At 38.9% G+C, this 21,726-nt stretch overlaps 1 protein-coding gene across 2 annotated transcripts in view; it reads left to right on the top strand.

The window, feature by feature from the left end:
- The window catches only part of fcho2 (FCH and mu domain containing endocytic adaptor 2), a 101,484-nt gene extending 80,269 nt beyond the window's left edge, over nucleotides 1–21,215 (top strand). The window contains exons 18-27 of one of the 2 annotated variants that reach the window (XM_036579956.1): nucleotides 8,044–8,159; nucleotides 8,732–8,861; nucleotides 10,395–10,454; nucleotides 11,609–11,720; nucleotides 13,699–13,854; nucleotides 16,689–16,821; nucleotides 17,171–17,370; nucleotides 17,474–17,538; nucleotides 19,523–19,687; nucleotides 20,985–21,215. In XM_036579956.1, coding sequence (XP_036435849.1) covers nucleotides 8,044–8,159; nucleotides 8,732–8,861; nucleotides 10,395–10,454; nucleotides 11,609–11,720; nucleotides 13,699–13,854; nucleotides 16,689–16,821; nucleotides 17,171–17,370; nucleotides 17,474–17,538; nucleotides 19,523–19,687; nucleotides 20,985–21,007 — 1,160 coding nt within the window. In that variant the 3' untranslated portion in view covers nucleotides 21,008–21,215. The remainder of the gene's footprint in view (nucleotides 1–8,043; nucleotides 8,160–8,731; nucleotides 8,862–10,394; nucleotides 10,455–11,608; nucleotides 11,721–13,698; nucleotides 13,855–16,688; nucleotides 16,822–17,170; nucleotides 17,371–17,473; nucleotides 17,539–19,522; nucleotides 19,688–20,984) is intronic. The other variant, XM_036579958.1, reaches the window with a different exon arrangement.
- The last annotated feature ends 511 nt before the right edge of the window (nucleotides 21,216–21,726 follow it).

The raw sequence follows: 21,726 nt of genomic DNA, 5'->3' as shown, positions 1-21,726 counted from the left end.
TGATTTGCATGACACAGTAAACCAATAAAGTCAATAAATAAACAGGCAGTGAATGAGATTTTGCCGTTACTGGGGGCTGCTGACTTATATGTTGTATCTTTGTTTTGTTTTGCAAGGATTATGTAGGGTTGTTTCTTAATGTTGCCAAGAGCTGTGCCTCAAATTTTTTGACAAAATACATTTTCTTTCCTCAAATAAAAGCCAGACTAGTCCTCAAATAGTCCCTGCAAAGAGGTCACTCGCACATACTACTGTACATATAGATAGTAACTCATTCTCTCCCCTCCTCCACCCCTCAGCCTCTGCAAGGCTTGTCTTAGTACTGACCTTATCCATTATTGATGCTGTGTACAGGCTGGTGAAAGTGTCTGGGCTTTTCCTGTCCACAACATTTGCCTCAAGAGAGCTTGCTCAGGCTGCTGTTGTCACGGAAACCCCCTATTTCCCCCACACTGCCTCTACAATTGATTTTTTTTTTTCTCAATGTACATTCACTATGCCATGGTCACTGGGTTACAGTTAGCCCATATTACATTTTTTGATTTATTGTTTGTTTTTGTTTGCTTCTTTTTATTGAGATCTTTTTTTCTCTCAGCTGCTCTGCCTTTGTTTTTGCTTTGTATGTGAAAGATCCGAGCACTCTGAGCTATTGACCTTGACTGCTGAAATGAAGCGTAATTCCTCCTCCTGGGAATTCCACGCATTCATTCGACATCTCAGGGAGTAGGTCAGGGGTAGTATATGGTCATAGTCAATTGATTTTCACGTATATGTATATGCACTTTTATTGGAAAAGTGTTAAACTATGAAAAGATTATATCATTATAATATATTGTTACATTTTAGTTAATAAGTTTACTGGCAAAAAAAATGGTACCTTGCTATTTAGCCTAGTTAGACACTTAAGAGTGACATAAAATGACCAAACACTGTTAAATCTTAAATGGTGGTTAGTATAATTGTACCAGTCTCTCAAGCAGTTGGGAAATGAACAAGTACTAGAACCATAAGTTCAGTTTGTTCGTGTTTGGTTCAGTTGTTGTTTTTGAATGTGTAGGTACCTCTATATTAAACCCTGTAATGAAATATGTGGCTGGTGCAAGTTCATAATTCTATGAAAAAAAAATTAACCACACAAAGTTGTGAAGTTATTGAACCTGGGAAGATTAGTTGTAAAACAAGTTCTTTTCCCAGTCTCATCGTTAAATAAGTCCCAGCATTAGTACAAAATCCTGTTGTACCAGAGCAGCACTACCTTCACTATCCACTTGCAAGTTAGTTCTGTGCTGTTGTGACGTCACACTGATTTGTCCTATGGTTTTTTGTTCCCCGTGCCTCATACATAGGCCACATAGGTTGTCAAAAGGTTTCATTTCTTCAAGACAAAACTTGACAAAAGCACATATTGAACACATTTCCACAGTGCAAAATATGCATCATGTTTCATTTTTTCTGAGGCTTGAGAACAAACTGAAATGGACAAAATGCACCAGCAAGATGTTAATGCTGCATTTAAAAAGGCTATAAAAACTGAGTGCAGTGGTTCTAGTTTACTTTATCAGATAATGATAATCATATTACCCACCATTTTTCTAGTACACAGTCACATGCAAATGTTCTGTTAACACATGCTCTACAGAGAACACACTTATGCAGAGTTTAATGCACAGTTACTATGTATTTGTTGAATTTAGCTTCTTGGAATATGCAACAACAAACTTGTGCAAAAGTTGTAGCACGTGTTTGTTTGTTTTTATTTTGCTTTTTTTCTGCCTAATACGTTAAACTCAACAAATAAATAGAAATTGTGCAATAAAATTTGCTGAGAAACGTCGTATTTGTTTGATTTCTGTAGAGGATGTAACATGTAATTTGACCAGTGTACATACATACCTACCTATCTACATACATACATACATACATACATACATATACATAGTTAAGGCAGATAACTTGACAAAGGATTAATGTAAATAGTTGTTTGCTGTGGATTATTTATCATTTTACTCACTTCTATTTTTGTTTGCTGGAGAGCAGTGTTTAGAGGTTAGCGTGCAGTATTCTCATGAACGGTCTGTTCAGCACAGTTGGTAGGCGAGAGCTGAGCTGTCTGTCTAGCTATGACCTTGGCTACACGGGCCAATCATAATCCAGAGTTAATTGGCACCTCCAGAGGTCAGAGGGCGGAGCTTGGGGACCTTATGTCACAGACATTGTCAAACATGATCTTGTTAATGTGGTGACCTAGCATGGAGAGTGAAAAGAGCAGCAGTGAGATTGGAGGAGTGAGGAGATAGCAGGCTTTTTTTTTTCCGATCGTGATTTTCCTGAACTTTATGTCTCAGATTCAGGTCTTCTATAGTGAACTTGCCAGTTTGACACTAAGTAGTGTGTTTGAAGTGTATTGCTTATATCCAAATGATGTATTAGACACATGATGTTTGGAACTGATTGGCCACTGTTTGAAATTTTCAAATGTCAGTCAGGTGTTATTTGCATAAGCAGTGTACAGCTAAAGAGTTGAAAACATTGTAATGGCAACAGAGCATGTTAAGTTATAGCTTGCTTTAGCTTGCAGATGCAGGCTAACCACTAATGTAGGCTCGATTCAGTTACATGAAGTTGTCGTTCTTATTTACATCAGGTTGTTGTTTCCCTTAAAGTTGTCCTCTTCATTTAGTGTAAAATGTTAGTGTTGGATTGGACATGATACTACCCTACGTCTTTACGCTGCGTGCACAGGTTTGAATATACGGTATTGATCTTAAATGCAAAATCAACATTAAACTGATAAAGATATGATAACAAAAGTACATAATTCACTTATATCCTCAGAGGACACGTTGGTCACCAAGTTTTAACTGTGTTCTCTTTGAATTCTCTTTCAACTCATTCGCAGTCATCAGATTCATCCGCTCTGGGAAGGGGTCCAAGCACGATGTTAGAAAATGTTCATTTGCACTTTGCATGCAATTACACATTGACACCAAAGAAGGTCTCCAGATCCCCAAAACTTACATATTGCAGATTGTATAGCCCATGGTAATTATTGTCTGTCATGCAGTTAGTGAACTGTTATCACTAATTGGTTTTGAACATTTCCCAACTGCTCAAGGGGACAGTGAAGCAGGTTAGGTTGTAGTGTTTATGGTAGTTGTAGTCCATCAGGTAGTTAAAGATACTGCAAATGTTTGTAGTGGCAGAAATGATTGAGCATTAACCTCAAGAAGAATAAAGACCATACAAAGTGCAAAATGCCCATAACATGTTCATTTTGGAACTTATGAAAAGCCATGGTCAGTGACTTTACTGTTTGCCTGCTTCACTGTCTTCAGCCTGTGTATTTTTTTGAACAGCACAATTCTTATCTTTTTAAAGCCCACAGCAACAGCAACTTACATAAAGAAAAAATAAAATTAAATTCTTGGAAGTGGACTGTAATTGTTTTTGCGATGAAATGCTGCAAATACTTTGCTTCCCGTTTTAATATTTGACTCTGAAAACATATGTGCCTTTATGCTGTAGGTTTCCTCCTTTTCAGTGGCGCACTGCAGTGTTAATCCCTCACACTTATGGGAAATATAAATTATTGTAGAGGAATTGAATTGTCTGTACATTTCACAAATTGAGTGCTAAAATTCAGAATGTTCAGAATGTTTTTAGCCTTTTAGCTATTTAACTGTTGAATTCGACCATTTGTTTGCATAAAAACCTTTGGTTGCATTATTATGGACTTTTTATCTCAGTGCTACAGTATTTTTAATTAGTGCTACAACACTTGCAGCTTTTCTAGCACCACTACAAGCTCAAGCTCAAAAAGTTACTACAGGCTCAAAAAGTCTACATGCAGCCCTGGAGCATATAATGTAAAAATGAAGATACATAGTGCCTTAAGTTCTTTTCTCTCCAGTATGTATTGTAACATTTAATAGTAGAAGTCTTTTTGGTATTTCCTTTCCTTTTTCCTTTGCTCTTCTTTTGCTCTTTACTCCCTTTTTTCCCCCTCAGACCTGGCCTCTCTCTTCCTTTCACCTTTCTCTCCATCTCCCTCTCTCCATCTAAATGATAAGGTCTCTGAGGACCCAGGTAATGCAAGTGCATCCTGCCTGTATTTTTTCTTTTTCTTTTTTTTTTTAATTTATTTTAAGTAAAACAAATAGATGTCCTAATATGCTTGAGCACTAACTGGCCAAAAGTGTGTTGACCCCGCTAAATCTAACTTTAGATAAGATTGTGAATGTTTCTTTTCTTCATCCTTAGTTTTCTCAGTCTCTCCCTAAAGATCCCCATGGCCTCTCAGATGAGGTCTTGCGCAGTTCAGAGTGTGTGAGGGACAATGTGTGCATGCCTTCTCTTTTAAGCACTCAGAGCAGATAAGCACTCAGCTGTACTCAACTGAATCTAATGCTATTACATGCCGTGTAGGAGCTCTTAAAAAAAGTTACGATGTTTTGAGTCTTCATTGTAAAGTGTGGCATGCAGTTGTGGTCTATTAGTTTAGATGCTGACTGTGCATGATGGGTGCCACAGCTGCTTTGTGACTATGTCTGCTTTACCAAAAAGCAGTATATAAATCTAATCCACTTGACTTGCTTGGTGTTTTGGATTCTAAGAAGTAATATTTTGGGGGGGGCCATTGTGATCTTTAGGGACATTTTTATTGGTGGGGCAGCTATTTCAACTTATTTAACTTACAAAAGATTGACATTTGATTTCAGGCTTGTTTGTATTTGCATTTAATTTCATATAAAACAAAATTGAGAAGTGTGAAATTCTATTTTTTTTCATGATGAGATGGAATAGGGTATAAACATGCATCAAGACCTGAACTGCGTTGATTTTAAAATTTCTAAAATTGATTACAATAGATTCTAGTAATATAATACAAAATATACAGTCATTTTCGGCTAAAATTTTGAAAATAATATTTATAAAAATCAGGGCTGTCAAACGATTAAAATAAACAGTCAATGCGATTAATCACATTTTTTGTGTTGTTAATCACAAGACATTGCATTTGTCTTGTTTACTCAAATTAGTCTCTATGCTAGGATTTCTTTCCATTTAAAAAGCAGTGCTTTTTGTTGTAGCTGTATGCATGGACAAAATAAGCTTCACAAGCTTCAATGTATTTGTTACTTTCAATAATTCAGATAAACAGTGCATTAAAACGTGCAGAAGTTAATGCTCTGCAGAGGATGTGTACTTATTTTCACTTGGAAAATCAGCAAACAGTGTAATTTGACTGGGGTGCCCACATGTTGTATACAACTACAATATATGGATCATTCTACCCAACTGGTTCAAAGTTCAGGGTTTGAACTTGTTTCAGACTTTTAACAATCATAACACTTCTGAAACGTCACCAGATGTTTTGGTAGTGATAATTTTAGTAAATTTTAAGCAAAACTCAAAAACGCTAGCCAGCACATGACTAGCAAACACAGCTTTGAACAGTCGTACAAATCATAATATTTTCAATAAAACACAAAAAAGTGTACTTAATTGCAGAGAATGTGTGTTTTCGTAGTGACCATTCTTAATGTTACACACTGATTTTCAGATTTTGGGACAATTTACTTCAAAACAATGGGATCAAGTTCTCGTCGTATGGCCACGAGGGACAGGGATGCAGTCTCACTTCCTGCTCTAAAATGCAGGGGTGTGGCCAAAATAAAGCTCCACCTATGGACTAAAACTCTACTTAAAAAAAAAAATCAAAAAGATGCAAAAGAAAAACATTGAAAAAATACAAAAAAGTAAGCATTATTTTCACTAGGGATTGGGACAGCCACCTTCCAATAGAAAATACCCAATAAATGATGATACATATATATGTTTAGTATTTTTTGCTGTGGGACTACAGTTTGAGATAATTCAGTAGAACATACAGTCACTTCCAACTCCTCTGTGATTGTAGCCCTTTGCTCTTGTTCGTACAGCCTGTGTACTCTTGTTACAGTGGAGGCTCTCAGGTTACATACTTTGCTGTTGTTTTTTGTTAGTTTGCTGCTCATTGATTTATCCATAGGTCTGCTGTGAGCACTTCCCAGTATAGTCTGCTGAAGTTGCTGAAGGTATTGCTTTAAAAGCCATTTATACAAGAGAGCTACAGTCGTGGATTCTATCGAAATCTGCACAGTGTAGCCAAGGGCATGATCAGCTGGTCTTCAGCCTGCACTACTGCGGACAGCTTGAATGGTCAGGAAAATGAATTAAAAAGATCAGCATTGTTAAATTTATTGCATTAACTCATTATTAATGTTTGACAGCCCTAGGAAAAATAAGAAAAGAAACATTTGGTGTATATTTTTCCATCTTTATCCCATGAATCTGCAAATCCATCATTTATAGTAGTGTATTTTTAAAACATAATTTGAATTGAATTGTTTCCTAAAGAATTGTAATCAAATCAAACAGCAGAAGTTTACACTCCTCAGAATGTTCCCTCTAAGCAGTTTGGAAGGATGGTTTGTTTGCGTTTACCGTTCTACGATGCTCTGTTCTTTTTGGCGCCCCATGCAGCAGAGGTGGTGTTTCAGCAGGAGCGTTCATCTCCACCGGCTGACCAACCTGAAGCAAAAGAGGCTTTTGCTGGCTCTTTACCTCCCAAACTGACCTCTCCTTTGCCTCCCTCCTCCTCAAGCCCACCTCCATTCCCTGCCCTCCCCTCTCCTCCCTCCACCTCACCCTGGGACATCCCAGATGAGCCTTTCGTTCCCCTTCCCCCAGCCCCGCCCCGAGCCACCAGCGTCCCTCCAACCCTTCCCGCAACCCTGGGGGACATCATTTCCCACAAGCCCCCGCTCAGTGCTCCCGCTACTGGCACAGACATGCTGTCGTCCTGGACTCAGAGCCAGTGGGTGGCCTTTAATGACGACTTTGTGCCTTTTCGTGGGCCGTCTCGTTTACCGCCGAGGCCTCAGTCCGTCCCTGTGCCCCAGCTCATGTCCAGCCAGGCTACAGACCCCTTTACTAAAGAGGAGAGCGCCCCCTGTCAGACGGAGGACCACAGAGCACCACCATCAGCTGGTCACTCGCAGGATGGTAATGCTGATGCTGACCATATCTTGGGTCTCCAAGCATCATGCTATTTTTTTTGCTGCATGAGAGCGTGAAGTATTTAATATGTATACATAAAAGTGAGAGGTTTAACTTGTTCATTTTTATTTCCTTATTTTGACTGCTTTTATTTCTTCTTTTATCTGTTTTGTGTTTTTTTTTTATTCTGCATTGTTAATAGTTCAGAGTTTGTTTGCATATCGTAACTGTCATAATAGTGATAAACCACATATTTACACAATGGAAACATTTTCTAACTGTTATGTAAGAGAAGTTTAGCTGAGAAAACACTGTAATTTTCAGATATTAGCAAAGATCTCTAAACTAAACATGACTCTAATTTTGGTTTGACAAACTACTGTGGAAGCTAGATAAGAGTATGTCAGCATAATTACTTAATTTCTAAGTATTCTGATGTAATGAAACTAATACCTCAAAAAAATGACTTAATATCTCAAAATAATGACTTATTTTCTCAAAATATTCATATCTCAAAATAATGCATTTTGCATGATACTAAGCATTTCAAGAGTTTGACATATTGACATACAGAAACCAAAGGAGAAAAAACGGTAGAGGATTTTTTTTCTCCTATACATGGCATTTAACTGAATTAATTACTTCCTTCTTTTTGCTGTAATTTTTAAATTTTTTTGCAATTTCTGTGATCAATTATGTTTTTGTTTAATATTAATCCTTGTTTGCTTTGGTTTGCTTTCTTTTTTTGTGCTGGTTATTACTTTTGTTATCCAGTTAATTTGTGCAGTGAAAATGTCATCAGATGCTTTGTTGCATGTTTCTGGGTGAAGTTATGTTTTCTCACCAGTTTGAACCCTGGTTATGAGGCATGGTTACCTGTGACATATGAGGTTTTCATAGTCAAGATGTTTGTTTACTAGTCTGCCTTGAAATTGAACTCGTTTTATTAAGTAGTTTAGCCACAGATTGTCCTAAACTCCATATTGTCTGTGTCCCACACAGTTCCACCACCTAACAGGCCTTCAACCCCTCTCGGTACCGGAACCATAGTGCCGCCTCCTCGACCCTCATCACGGCCGAAACTACCTGCAGGCAAACTGACCGGCATCAATGAGATTGTGAGTGCTCTTACACTTTCATTCTCCAAGACCTTTCATGCGCCATTGTCCCTTAAAACCAAAAATCTAATTTACAAATTTTTTCCCCAAATAGGCACTTACATGGTTAGATCCCAAGTGGGCATTGAGCCTCAGCTCTTTTGCCCTTAGGCTGTACAAGTGTCCTCTTGGTCAGCATGTATAGTAATTGTTTTACATTGGCCATTCTTCAAGTTGTGGCGTGGCTCAGTGTCACTGTATTCAGCCCCCATATCGAAAAAATGAACACTAACATGCAAATTATGACAGCCATGTAGTTTGCACAATGCAGGGCAAGGCTGCAAGCTTCCATTACTGATTAGCTACATTAGCCTTGTAGCCACAGTGCAAAATTAAAGAAGCAAACTTTAGACACCAACCACGCCTTGGCTGACTGATTACATCTGTGGGAAGGAGAGCATTGTGTACATTTGAGTTTTGATCAAACCATCGCCTTGAATGATTCATCTCTACAGTTACTGATGAATGTTGACTAATTTTGATTCTTAATTCTCTTAATTGTTTCTTTTATCCTCATATTTTCCTCTCCAAAGGGGCGACCGTTTAGCCCTCCCAAAGTGGCCAACTCGAGTCCTCCTCCCACTGCTCCTCTGGCGCGGGCTGAAAGCTCCTCCTCCCTGAGCTCCAACACCTCCCTGAGCGCCAGCAACACGCCCACTGTTGGTGAGACACAAACACACAGATTCAGTAACATTCTGGTGCATCATACCAACTTGTACATTTTCAGTAAATCTCATGGTGTGACTTGAATGTGATCACACATTTCATTTATCAGCATCAAATTCTTTTAATCATCATTTGACCTGTCCATGCTCCGCCCCCAAATGCATTCTTTCATAGTGACTGTTGCTAGGTTGAACATGCTGCACAAAACATTGGCAAAAATCCTATTCAATATAATGAGGAAGTGATGCACATGACTCAGTTTTTGTCAAAATATGTAAATTTAGTGTGAGAAATAGAAGCAGAAGTCTTTAGATTCTGACAAAAAAAATGGGTAAGCTACGTTAGGAGAGGACTCAGTCACTAAAGCTTGCTGACAGCAAGAGTAGAGTGATATTAGAGAACAAAGACTAAAGGCTGCTACACACCAAAAGTGATGCCAAAAAAGGACACGAAAATGCAAAATCTTCAGACGTGAAAAAACAACCAGAATATCTGTCAAAAGGTCCTTTTTGCTTCTCACGAAATGGGAAAACTGTGGCATTATGCAGGATGCTTTCCACTTCGGAAAGCAAAAGGAGAACAGAGTTCCTTAGCTTCATTTAGGAACTAAAACTTTAAGAACAGACAGCTCGGATCTCCATAACACAGTTTGAGCTGATTTTGGAAAGGCAGCTCCACACAAGATGAAGCCCACCAAGTGTAAATAAGACAGACTTTCTGACTTTCTCTCCTTACAAAGGTGAGAGCAGATGGTGACACTGGGCTACTGTCCATTTTGTAAAAGTAAAAGTAGTATGAAGACCTTCACCACTTCATTCAGAAGCTGAAACTCTGAGTGCCTCCACATAGGCTATGATTCAGATGTTCATAGCCCACTTTTAGCCTCATTTGAACTGCTTTTAGGAATTCTTATCCTTTTGAGTTCTAGCTGCTGGTATACAGTTGATCTGTCATCTTGGTTGTCGCCATGCCAATGCTAAAGACATGTTTGGTCAAAGAGTTCATGTCGCTTACATGTGTAAAAGCATTTTACCATGCCTTTTTGCCCAGCTGATAGACATGTAGCTGCGTAAACGCTGCCATTTTGATAGCTTCTGCTGAAAAATTCTCATTTATTTATTTAAGGTGGAAAGAAGCACGAAGATGCAAGAACCCAGCACTTTTACCCAAGATGACCTTACATTGTGTAATATTTTCATTGGCACTGGAGAATTATTTTTGATAGTCAGAAATCTGGGGGGGGGTACCTAGGCATTCCCACTTCAAAGCTACACCCCTGTTTCATACATACACAAATAAAAAAGCCTTCAAAATTATTAACATCCTCTAAATTTAGGCATTTGGCCAAAAACTGAGTTGTGAGTTACAGTTTCCCATTATTTCGAATGGTATTTTTTTTTGCCCTTTTTGATCTGTAAATGTTTTCATCACCCTTTCACTACATTCTCATTCTTCACCTGTGGGTTGCGGTATCGCCTTGTTTGTTTTCATCTCCCATTTGTGGATTTCACCCTTTGGTTGGGCTGTAAGAGGACGATATGTTTGTGGGAAAACTGCCCACCTTTGAGAAGAGGTGTGAGACTCCAGCAGGTAAAGTACATGAGACAGAAAAGATAACCTGCCTGATAACCTACTAACCAACTCCCCTGATCGGTCAGGCAGTTCTTATGACCAGTGTTGGGAGGTTCTGTTGTCATTTTGTTCACTAAAATACAGCTCTTTTTAAATCATCTGCTTGCATCACATTTAACTTTGTTCTTGGTTCTGAGCATGTTTTAAACAGCTTGCATTTTGATTTTATAAGCATTTAAAATTAACATGTGAAATGTGTTTAAATACACTATGTGGCCAGAAGTATGTGGACACATGACCTTCACACCTGTTTGAGCCTGTTGGACATCCCATTCCAAATCTATGGGCATTAATATGGAATTGCCAACCCCACCCCACCCCCATCAAACCCCCCTTTTGCAGCTATAAAAGCCTTGACTCCTCTAGGAAGGCTTTTACAAGGTTTTGGAGTGAGTCTGTGGGAATTCATGGCTATTCAGTCAAAAAAGCATTGAGATCAGACACTGAAGTTGGGCGAGAAGGCCTGGTTCATAATCAGTGTACACCAGAAACAGCTGAACTCAATAATTAATAGGAATGTCCACATATTTATGCCCATATAGTGTACATAAATATCTGTAGTTAAAATTTAGGGCTGCACAATATGAACAAAATACCACAGTGTGATTATGTTGCTAAATATTGCAGTTGCAATACACCTGTATGTTAAAACACATTTTAAACCAATAATGTGACAGGATTAAATACTGCCATGCATTATTTTGACCAAAGGATCACAATAAACACAAAAACACTGATCTGTGATTTGTTCGAGGGCTCATTTGCAATGCAGCCTACTGCAATATCAGTGTTGCACAGGCTAATATTGCTCTAATAATTTGTAAGTACTGTATTGTGCAGTCCTGTTAGGATCCCAAGGGAGAAAATTGGTGTACAAGTCATTATGAACAAAGTGCAAATATGATATTTATATTTATTTATGTTTATGTATGAATTTACACCACATGCTGTTAGAAGAGTTCCAGCTTTTTAATGTGTTAAGTTTTTTTTTACCAGAATCTTTGATCTGCTGACCGAGGTCTCTTCTAAAAGTGTCCTCACCTTCAGTGAAATGATTCTTTTCTATCCTCTGTTTCTTTCTTTTACTGTGTCATCTCATACATTGTTTGTAGGGACATCTCGTGGGCCCAGTCCAGTGACTTTAGCTTCCCAGGATCCATTGCCCATAGCTGTGGCGTTCACTGAGTCTGTTAATGCCTACTTCAAAGGAGCCGATCCCAGCAAGTGAGTTTCGCATGACCTGCCCTGGAACGACCAAGCAGGGCAAATTCTAGTGGGCAGGCTTAACATGTGAATGGACATAACCTTGACTCCAAATACCTTTTGAGACAGCCTGTGAGTTACCTTTACCATAAATACCAAAGGTTGGAAGGGGTGCTAATAGCTTGCTAAGCCAAGTTTTTGTTATTGTAGAAAAACAGAGACTTATATAAGACTGTGGAAACCTTAAAGCCTCTGTCTACTCATTTTCATGATTTTCGTCTATTATCTAAAGTTTTTGTGATGTTTTTACTATTCACTGGCAGAGAAAGATTGATGTTCGTCTTTTCTGTTGAGAGAAATTACTTTCTTCTGCCATTTTCCTCAGTTAGATTTGAGTGTGGTAGGACTAATTTTCTCCAAAGTTCCAAAGTTAACAATATGTATCTGTCAGGTACTCGCCTTCCTCTCCCTCACATAAAGTGACTGCTGTCCCTCTGAGTTCCAGCCTAAACTCCCAGAAAATAGGTTATTTAAGCTTTTCTACGTTTGTTAATGGTGCTTGTTACTAAGGTTTATTACACTGTTGTCTCTAGCGTAGCTAGACGCTGCTTCCTACTTGCATTCGTCACCTGTTACAGGTTTCTACTGTAAGCGATTAACTTAATTTACGAGAGCATGATAGATAGTGGTCCACTAAAGTCAAGGGGGTGCCGTGTGGCACTGGGTTGTTTACGTTGCCAGGGAGATGCCACTGTCAATCATATTGTCCAACATGCCCACGCAGTTCTAAGCAGGCAGCAGCTGGGAATTTTTGGAGCATTTATCTACTATGAAATTGTATTAATGTGTATATATATTTCTTATAACTTTGTAATATAACTTTGACTCTAAGTACCTTTGAGACAGTCTGTGACTTACATTTACAAGAAGCACAAGGTCTGGCTTACTGTAAGGGTATCAGTGTGATTAATACTGAGTGTTAAGGCGATGTAGAGATGCACAGACCCAGAATCTGTGGAGTGGAAGTACAGACTGGGCACTGTTAAACTACAAAAGTCCTTGTTGCTCCCTTATGGGCCCAGTTTCAGCTTCAGTGTTCACCTTTTATTGTTACTAAACTTGGGAAAGTCGATTTGTGAGCGAATCATTCCTTTGAACTGGTTCCTTCCTTTCAATGAATTGCTCAAACTGATTCAGAGGTCCAGCTGAATCAAACTTTTCTGTAGCGTCTGCAAGGTTTGTTTTTTATGTATACCTTGTCTAGAAGAATATATGAGCACATTCAGTACATTATAATGTATTCATAAGGCATTATAAATATGGCTATAAATATTTTACTGTGCAAGATGAGTTCTAAAGTAAACATTTTAAGTTAGATCCTGCCTCTGAATATTACTGGAGTATGTATAGCTTTCAGCTGTCTGCTGACCTGGTCAGGCTACTAGAACTTAGACACCAAGTAAAGAGAGCCTGTTAGTAGCTGCTTTTGTCCAGCTTTTGCAGCAAGTGTAGCTTTGTACAGTGGTCTTGATTTACACTGATGCTTGCACTAGTTGTAGTCAGTGTTCATATAGAGTCAGCCTTCTCCACTATCATCAAGAGAGTCTGGTATGTATTGTCACTGATTGGGGGACAACAGCCACCTACTTTGACAGGAAGGGGGAATTTCACTAACATGCAAAATGAGAACCATAGACTATTGTTTCCATGTGACAGGGAGGGGCAGGCCATTTTTAAAATGGTGCTAGAACAAAAAAATATGCTGTATTATTATAAAAAACGAAATGTTATGTTAATATTTCAAGTTCTATAACTTATGAGTTATGAGTATCAATTACAGAATTTCTGCCATACAAAATAATTATTGATAATTTGTATATCACTAAAGGGTTAATAATGCAAATTGTACCTTTTCTCTTCCACTGGCTGTGTCATAAAACCTCTTCTGATTATGTTTGGATCAAGTGCAGATTTGAGTAACCCTCTGTATGTGTTTTAGGTGTATAGTGAAGATTACTGGAGATATGACGCTGTCCTTCCCCAGTGGCATCATCAAGATCTTCACGTCCAGTCCCTCCCCAGCAGTGCTCAGCTTTAAACTGAGAAACACCAGCAAACTGGAGCAAATCTTACCAAACCAGCATCTCTTACACAGGTAAAGCTATATTAGTGTGTAAGGGTGTAGCCAGCCCACTAGAAGGGATAGGTTCTTTTTTTTTCCCCCAAAAGTGCACTTTACGTAGGTCAGCAGTTAATGCTACTGTTGAGTTTGTAACCACTGCAATCAGACGGGGGTGGTTTTCCCCCCTGACCTCGACCAACGTTCAGTACACAATATACATCCTCCTGTACTAATCATAGGTAGTACACCGATGAGCCAAAGCATTGTGACCTGGAGTGATCATGATGGAGGCCACCTTGGCTTCATCATGTTTCTCAAACCATTCCTAGCAGTGGTCTTCTTCCATTGCTCTAAGGTCCAGTTCTGATGCTTGCATGCCCATTGTAGGCGCTTTTGACGGTGGACAGGGGTTAGCGTTGATATTCTGACCGATCTTCATTTACGCAGCCCCATACACAGCAGGCTGCGATACACATTCCTTTCATAACCATCATTAAAAAATTCTGCGCCACAGTAGTCCTTCTGTTGGTTCCGACCAGATGGGATTGCCTTCATTGCCCTCACGCTTTGATGAGCTTTGGGTCCCCAGCGCCCTGTTGCTGGTTCGTGGTTTGTCCCTCTTCAGCCCGCTGTTGGCAGGTATTCTCAATTGCTGACCAGCAGCACCCAGATAGACATTATTCACTTCTGTGAGTGGTCAATATTTTTGCTCATCAGTGTATATTGAGTATGTTTCAGTGATTTCTGCAAAAAACAGTTTCACACTTTTCTGTTGCTAACTGAAGCAAAATCTGTCATGGGTTGATCATTGTCAAGAACAGTAGCCTGTTATAACTGTGAATAGTACTGCTATATTCAGCTAGAAGTTTTCTTTACTGAAACACTTTCCATCATGTTTTACACTATTTTATAGTGATGATAGGGGAGCATCTGGAGCTTTACAAGGACACAGATGCAGTATATCAAACTGTAGCTAAAGATTAGTTTAGTGCTAGCCAGAAAATCCACATGCATTTGACTCTTGCTGGGGGGTATTTTGGACCCTGAAACGTTATTCATTTGTTGTATGTGATGGAACTAGGAAGAGAGATAGAATTGAAGTAGACTCACCTGCTCTTCTTATATTTGAGGGGGAAAGCTGACCGTTTCAGGTTTTTTTGTGTTTTCTGAACAACCCATGCCGTTTGCATTTACACATAACCAAAACAATACTTGTTCTACCTTCTGGCCAGTAGTTAATTAGCGTTACTTCACCACAGATCCTGAATCTAGTGATTTGTAACTGCATGAATACTTTGGCAATATAACCTTAATCATTGTAATATACTCAAGTTATTGATGGGCTATTTCAGCTCCGAGATAATATGGCAGTGATTTTGCACTTGCATGATGTAATATTTTGTGGGTTTTCTTGCATTTTTTTGGACCTTTTATCGAATGACCTACTAGACCCCCTCTCGGCTACACTCCTTGTGTGTATGTGTGTGCATGCATGTGTGATGGGCACCCAAATGAATTCCGCTATTTGAACATACATAAATATTTTCACATTTATGTTGAGTTACAGCTGAGAGCCCCATTTGATAACAGTGAGCACTGTTTATTCTGATGCTCTTGCATTCAATCCTCTTTGCATTACTGGACGCTGAGCTATACATTAACCAAATGTTGTTATCATTATATAATTAAATACAGACAATTGTAAAGAAGGATAGGATTATTAGGGTCATTTTATAGTCTACAGTACCCTGCAACCCTTTGTACTTCCTGGCCCTTTTGACTGGAATGAACGAAGGGGTGGTCTGTGACTTCTGCACAGTACCATATGTGAGTAGGTGCATGTACCTATGTTTTGGTCAGTGACTGAATAGTTGATCAGAGCCTTTTTAAATTAAATTAAGATTTTTAGTTTGAGCAATTGCTCTGCTATGCCTTGAGCATACTGCTGTACATAGGTCACATGATCTCAATCATGTAAGAATGGACTGCAGGTTAGGGAGACTAATGTATTTGACCAATAACCAGCCGTCATCAGTCTGCGATTAATCTGACAAACTTAAAATCACGGATGTGACCCATGAAAGCATCAAAAATCGCACTTGCATTTTGTGTAAAAAAGGCTTTAAAGCTTTAATGAATAAAGCACATAACAGATATAACAGTAATGTAATGTAATTTGCTGAATTGGACACATTGGGGGGAAAAAACTGAATGTGGCCTGTGCAGAAGCAATAATTTATATTTCATGTTTTATTTATGTTTGTATACTAAAAGTTGCATCTGGTGCTGTCAGTGAAACGTAGGTGGAGTTCAGGAGTCGGGAGTTGGAGTTGAACTCCAGAAAACCCGAAGCTGGTCATCACTAAGTAGAGCTACCAGAACAAGTGGCACTTTTGCGCCGTCATGCGTACAACACTAAAACAATCCTCAAGTCGACTTAAAACCCACCTGTTCAAAATACAGTTTAATTAAATTAGCTTAAAATGAATGTATTTGTTGGATAACTTTTAATCGGTTAATCATTGACATCCTTAGTGCAGCTTCTAATAATGAGTGAATTCCTTTCCCTCAAAAGGAGTTGGAGCGCCTCTCTCCTGCTCTCTCTCTCTTTCTCTCTCTCTCTCTCTCTCTCTCTCTCTCTCATTTTAGCTCTGGCCTGCCGCTAATAGAGTCCAGACATGGCTTTTTGAATCAGGAGGGAATTATAATTTAATATAATTCAGTAGGTGGGTGTCTGGAAGAGGGTCAGTGGTTTTGTGCTGCAGCAGAGACACACAGCCAACAGCAGCTATGAATTATTGAGTGTCTGTGTAAACCTGTGTGTGTGTGTGTGTGTGTGTGTGTGTGTGTGTGTGTGTGTCGTGCAGTGACTCCTCCCAGAGTGACACTAACACCAAGGACTTCTGGCTGAACATGCCTGCACTGACAGCATATCTCAGGAAATGCTCAGAGCAGAACCCTGCGTCCTCCTACTACAACGTGGACGTCCTCAAGTACCAGGTGTGTACCATAGTCCTGTACTGCTGTTGTCTTCAAAGATAGCACTAAACTATTCCTGTAGAAAGTAGGGCTTGACCAATATGAAAATATTTGTCACTGATACCAATTTTAAGGAGAAAAAAATTCCCATAACTAATAACGTCAGCCAATACAATTGTAGATGGTCAGAACTGAAATTAGTAATCTAATTTCAAGAGTTTCATTTGAATGGTATGTTTTGAAACTTTAACACTGTTAACCTACAAAAGCAAACTCTTTTATTTAGATAAAAGCAAGAAAAATTATTTTTCCATGATATGTGCCCAAACATTTGCTGTGAATGTTATGTTCCTGATGTTCATTATCACAGGTGTGTTCAAACGGAATTCAGTCGACGCCACTGAACCTCGCAGTGTACTGGAAGTGTGGGTCCAGCACGACTGACCTGCGTGTTGACTACCGCTACAATCCTGAGGCCATGCTGCCACCTGGGCCACTTACCAGCGTGCAGGTCCTAGTGCCGGTCAACGGTGGCGTCACCAACATGCAGTCACTTCCTAGCGCCATCTGGTGAGTGAGAGGAATGCGCAGCAGTACGATTGGACATTTCACACCATTTCCTCTTTGTCTCTCTGTCACTTACTCATTCTGCTCATTTTTCTTTTTTTACCAGGAATGCAGAGCAGAACAAATCATTATGGAAGCTGAATGACATCTCTGAGAAATCTGAAAATGAAGGTATAAAAGTATTGGCTACTGTCAAGTACTATCATTGGGACTTGCTCATGTTCTGTTTGGAAGACATCAATTAAAAACTACTACTAATAATAAAAAGATAGAAGTCATCCATTAACTGCCACACAATATTGAAGACAAAGTGGAAAAACCTGAGCCAGAAAAAGAAAGAGGGGGAAAAATCAGAGCCAGAAAAAACTCAGAAAAACTAAGCAGTGGCTCAGCAACGGCTAAAAGCTACACACCACATAACAGCCAAAATGCTACAGTCCCAAACGCCACAGAACAGTTTTGATTTCAGCTTTCTGTCACTTGACTTTGCTTTCTCAGACATTAGTTTTTATCATTTGTACTTGTTTCAGCAGAGCACCAGTTGGTCAAAATCAAGCCTGTCCTTTGGAGGCAGCACTGATTGGGTCTGTAGGCTGCTCACTAAGCTAATGCTAAGTTAGCCAATCAGGCTACAGGTCCAAACACCACCGAAAAGGTTTAAGGTTTTAACGCCAGCTGCTCGACTTCACTCCCTCAGATTTGAGTCATTACCATCTTGACTTGTGTAAGTGCTTTAGTTAACTGAAAGTGAACATGTTCTGTGGTGAGCAGAGCTGTTGTTATGCTAGCTAAGCTAATGCTAACCAGCTCCTCTCTCCTAGTTAGCAACACTTTTTGACGTTTATCAATTGTTAGGTAGATGGTTTCACATTTAATGAATGATGCCTTGAAAATCATGCACTGTGTTCACCTATTTGGTGGCCATCTTTTTCGATTTTGAAATAATTATAATAATAGTTAACTACTAAGAACTTTCATGTAAATAAACACATGTGCAACTTTGTAATTAGCATATGAGCATCTCAGTATAACCACAATATAACACATTTTATATGAGAGCCTGTTCCTGCCACATAGGAGAAAAATTGTTTTTTTTAATAACTCAAACTAGTAAGCAAGTCAAAACAATACTTGGAAAAGCGTTATTATTAGTCCACTAGTACTATTACTAGTGTGGGATTTTTCTGACATTATAAGTTATTATTTTGACATAATAGTCAGAGATTTCCCTCCATGCGTCTTGCTCGTTTTGGAACTGTATTGTTTTGAACTTGTGGTGAGCGTAAACTCTTGAAGCTCCATGAAGGGCATCATAGGAAGACATTTCTGCCATAGTGGACAGAATCCTCAGTGCACACGTAGTAATGAAGTAAAGTGTAGTTTTAGTAAAGCAGTGATTGCATAGCCAAACCAGTTTCAACATGTGCTTTTAACAATAGTTTGGAAAAGAAAACTGTCAGATCATTGTTTAGGCAAACCCGCTTTCAAGACATTTTGATAGTGTTGTAAAATATACCAAACGGATGAGGAAATAGCAGTTTAAGACATTGTATTTCTAAAATTGTTTAGTTGTAGTTTTGTTTCCTTTTCATCTAAAATAAATAAACATTAGAAAAAGTCTCTCTTTTCTCTCTGAATGCAAACAATAGCAACCATGTTTGCCAGTAAAATAAGACAAGCTTTTCTCAGGTGTTAAATAGTGAGTATCTGCTAGTGTCCATCAGTCTTGGTAAATTGGACTGGGTGCTCCATTATAATAATCTCCTCACAGTATTCTGTGCTTTGAGAGGGAAACATCTATAAATGCATATGCAGTGAGGCAAAAGAGCAGCAACTGCCCCATTGATGTTACTATAGTAGTATATTTTGTAATGGCACAAAGCATTAGTAAATCTGCCCCTGTGAGAGGTAAATGCACACATGAATTGCATGTTTCCAGTACTTCATATTAGCAAAAGTGGAAGAACCTGCCTTTAAATTTTGGAAATGAGAATGAATCATTTGCCCCTTTAAATAATATGAAATCATCCTTTGGAAATAAGAGACAACTGGCTATTCAGCACAATCTCCTATAGGTGTAGCAGCAACATTTCACTGAGCGAGGTGAATTTATATTATATAAATTGACACTATTGTGTGTGTGTGTGTGTGTCAGGCTCTGGCTCTTTGAGGGCAAAGTTTGAGCTATCAGACGGCCCCTCGATCCCAGCCACTCTGGCTGTCCAGTTTTTCAACGAGGGCAGCACTCTCTCTGGTGTGGACATGGAACTGGTTGGCTCTGGTTACCGACTCTCGCTTAACAAGAAGAGATTCGCCTCTGGTAAGACCTCCATTATCAAAGCTTTTGTCAGTCCTCCAACATCTGCACAAGAACAGTGCTAGTAAGACTCTGAGTTTATTAGGTACACCTCCCTTACATTTATACTTATTGGCCACTTTATCAGAAACATCTACCACATGGGTTTACAGTTATTGACTTCAGCCCACCTGTTGCTAAATTTATCAGCCCCCCTCTGCCCATCATTGGAAAGGGACCTCCGTTTTGGGATGTTATTTGGGTGGTGGATCATTCTCAGGAGTGCTGCTGGAGTTTTTAAAAACTTCAGTGTCTCTGCTGAGCTGAGAATAGTCCACCAACCAAAAATATCCAGACAACAGTGTCCTGAGGCCAGAAACTGGCCACTGATGAAGGACTAGAGCAACGGTAGACAGATATAAAAATGCAGAAATTGCACTGGCCAACAACCAATGAATCTTGGAGCCATAATTAAGAATTTGTGGCCACAATAATAGAAACATTTAAAAAAGAAATATTTATTAAAACTCTACATATAACAAGAACATCGCCAATGTGGAGAGGGTGGTCCAGGGTGGTCCCCCTGCTGAGCTGGTCCGTCATCTGATCTACACTGTTAAAAAAACGGTTCCTCAAGGGTTCTTTAGCAGACGAATGAATGCATAAATGGTTCTTTGTATGGTTAAATGGGAACTCTATTTTATGTGGTTCATAAAACGGCATTTTAAAAATAATCATAGAACCTTTCATAGAACCTTTTTTGATACTGTATTTGTTGATACTCTGTTTCATTGAGTGATATTTCCAAACTTAACAGCATCTGTGATGCCAGGCAGACCAACTCAGCAGGGGGACCACCTTGGTCACCACACCACCATCACATCACACCATTCCGGTAGTTACGGTTCACAAATTCCAACAAAATCTGATCTAATGCTGTTAGTTCCATGTCTGACCAAACAGATTTGTCAAAAGAGAAAATGAACAGAAAAGATATCCAAGGCAAATGGCCATTTGAGCCAAAAGCTGTACATTTATAGTGAAATGTTAATTTTGTGGCCAGGGACGCTGACCAACAGTCAGTGTCTATTCCTGGACTTGAAGATAACTAACACATACTGCACTTGGAAAATATGAGTTATAGTCTCTAACTGTACATCTTAAGGTGTTCCAACAAGGTAGGTGTTTCTACGAAAGTGGCCAAAAGCATATTACAAATAATCTAATTCTAAATATCTACTATAACTGTATATGAATCAGTTTAGTCACTGGAAGAATGAATACATGCCGAGAGATTAGCGTGTATGTCTGTGTGTTACAGGGCGCTACATGGCCGACTGCTGAGATGTCACACCGGACGCACATCATCTCTAATTGTTGGAAATTTGAAGGTTTATTTTTTCATTGCTTTATGATGGAGGTTAATGGGGGATGGAACAAAAGGGCTGCCGACATGATGGCTCTTCTGATGCTTTCATTTCTTCTCAGCATCTCAGCATCCTTCCACCAGTAAAAAAAAAAAATGCACCTTTTTGGGAAAGAAAGATGTTTTTACTACAGTTATGTAGCACTGAGTATCAAACACTGTCTAAAAAGATTAATAATAAACCTCCCTTCCCCAGAAAAAAAACAAAAAACAAAGATGGAATGTCGGAATATTGATGAATGAAAAGAAGAAGTAATTGTTAATCTTGGATACTTTTTTGATTTTTTTCAGACTTTTATAAAGTCAGAACGGTAGTGTTTGTTTTGAAATGTATAGTTAATTTGTAATATGAATTATATATAACATACAGCATATCTAAAACAAAAAAAAAGAAAAATATATATCTGCACTAACAATCTTCCTGGCCATTTGTATAGATATTAGTCACTTCTTTGTATATTCAACCTTAAGTCAGTCACACTGACTAAGAAGCGAAAGGAGGGACAGGACAAAAAAATGCCTCAGCAATACTTCCAGGCAGCGTGAACTCTTAGCTTTTTGTCCAAAAAGGATGTTTCCCCACAGGTTCTTTCCATGCAGATTGTCTAAAGTTGTCCGATCTGATCTGGTCATTTGA

Source organism: Colossoma macropomum, unplaced genomic scaffold, assembly GCF_904425465.1.
Source record: "Colossoma macropomum unplaced genomic scaffold, Colossoma_macropomum, whole genome shotgun sequence".
NCBI classification, from domain to species: domain Eukaryota; kingdom Metazoa; phylum Chordata; class Actinopteri; order Characiformes; family Serrasalmidae; genus Colossoma; species Colossoma macropomum.
This window is presented reverse-complemented; position numbering and strand designations above follow the sequence as displayed.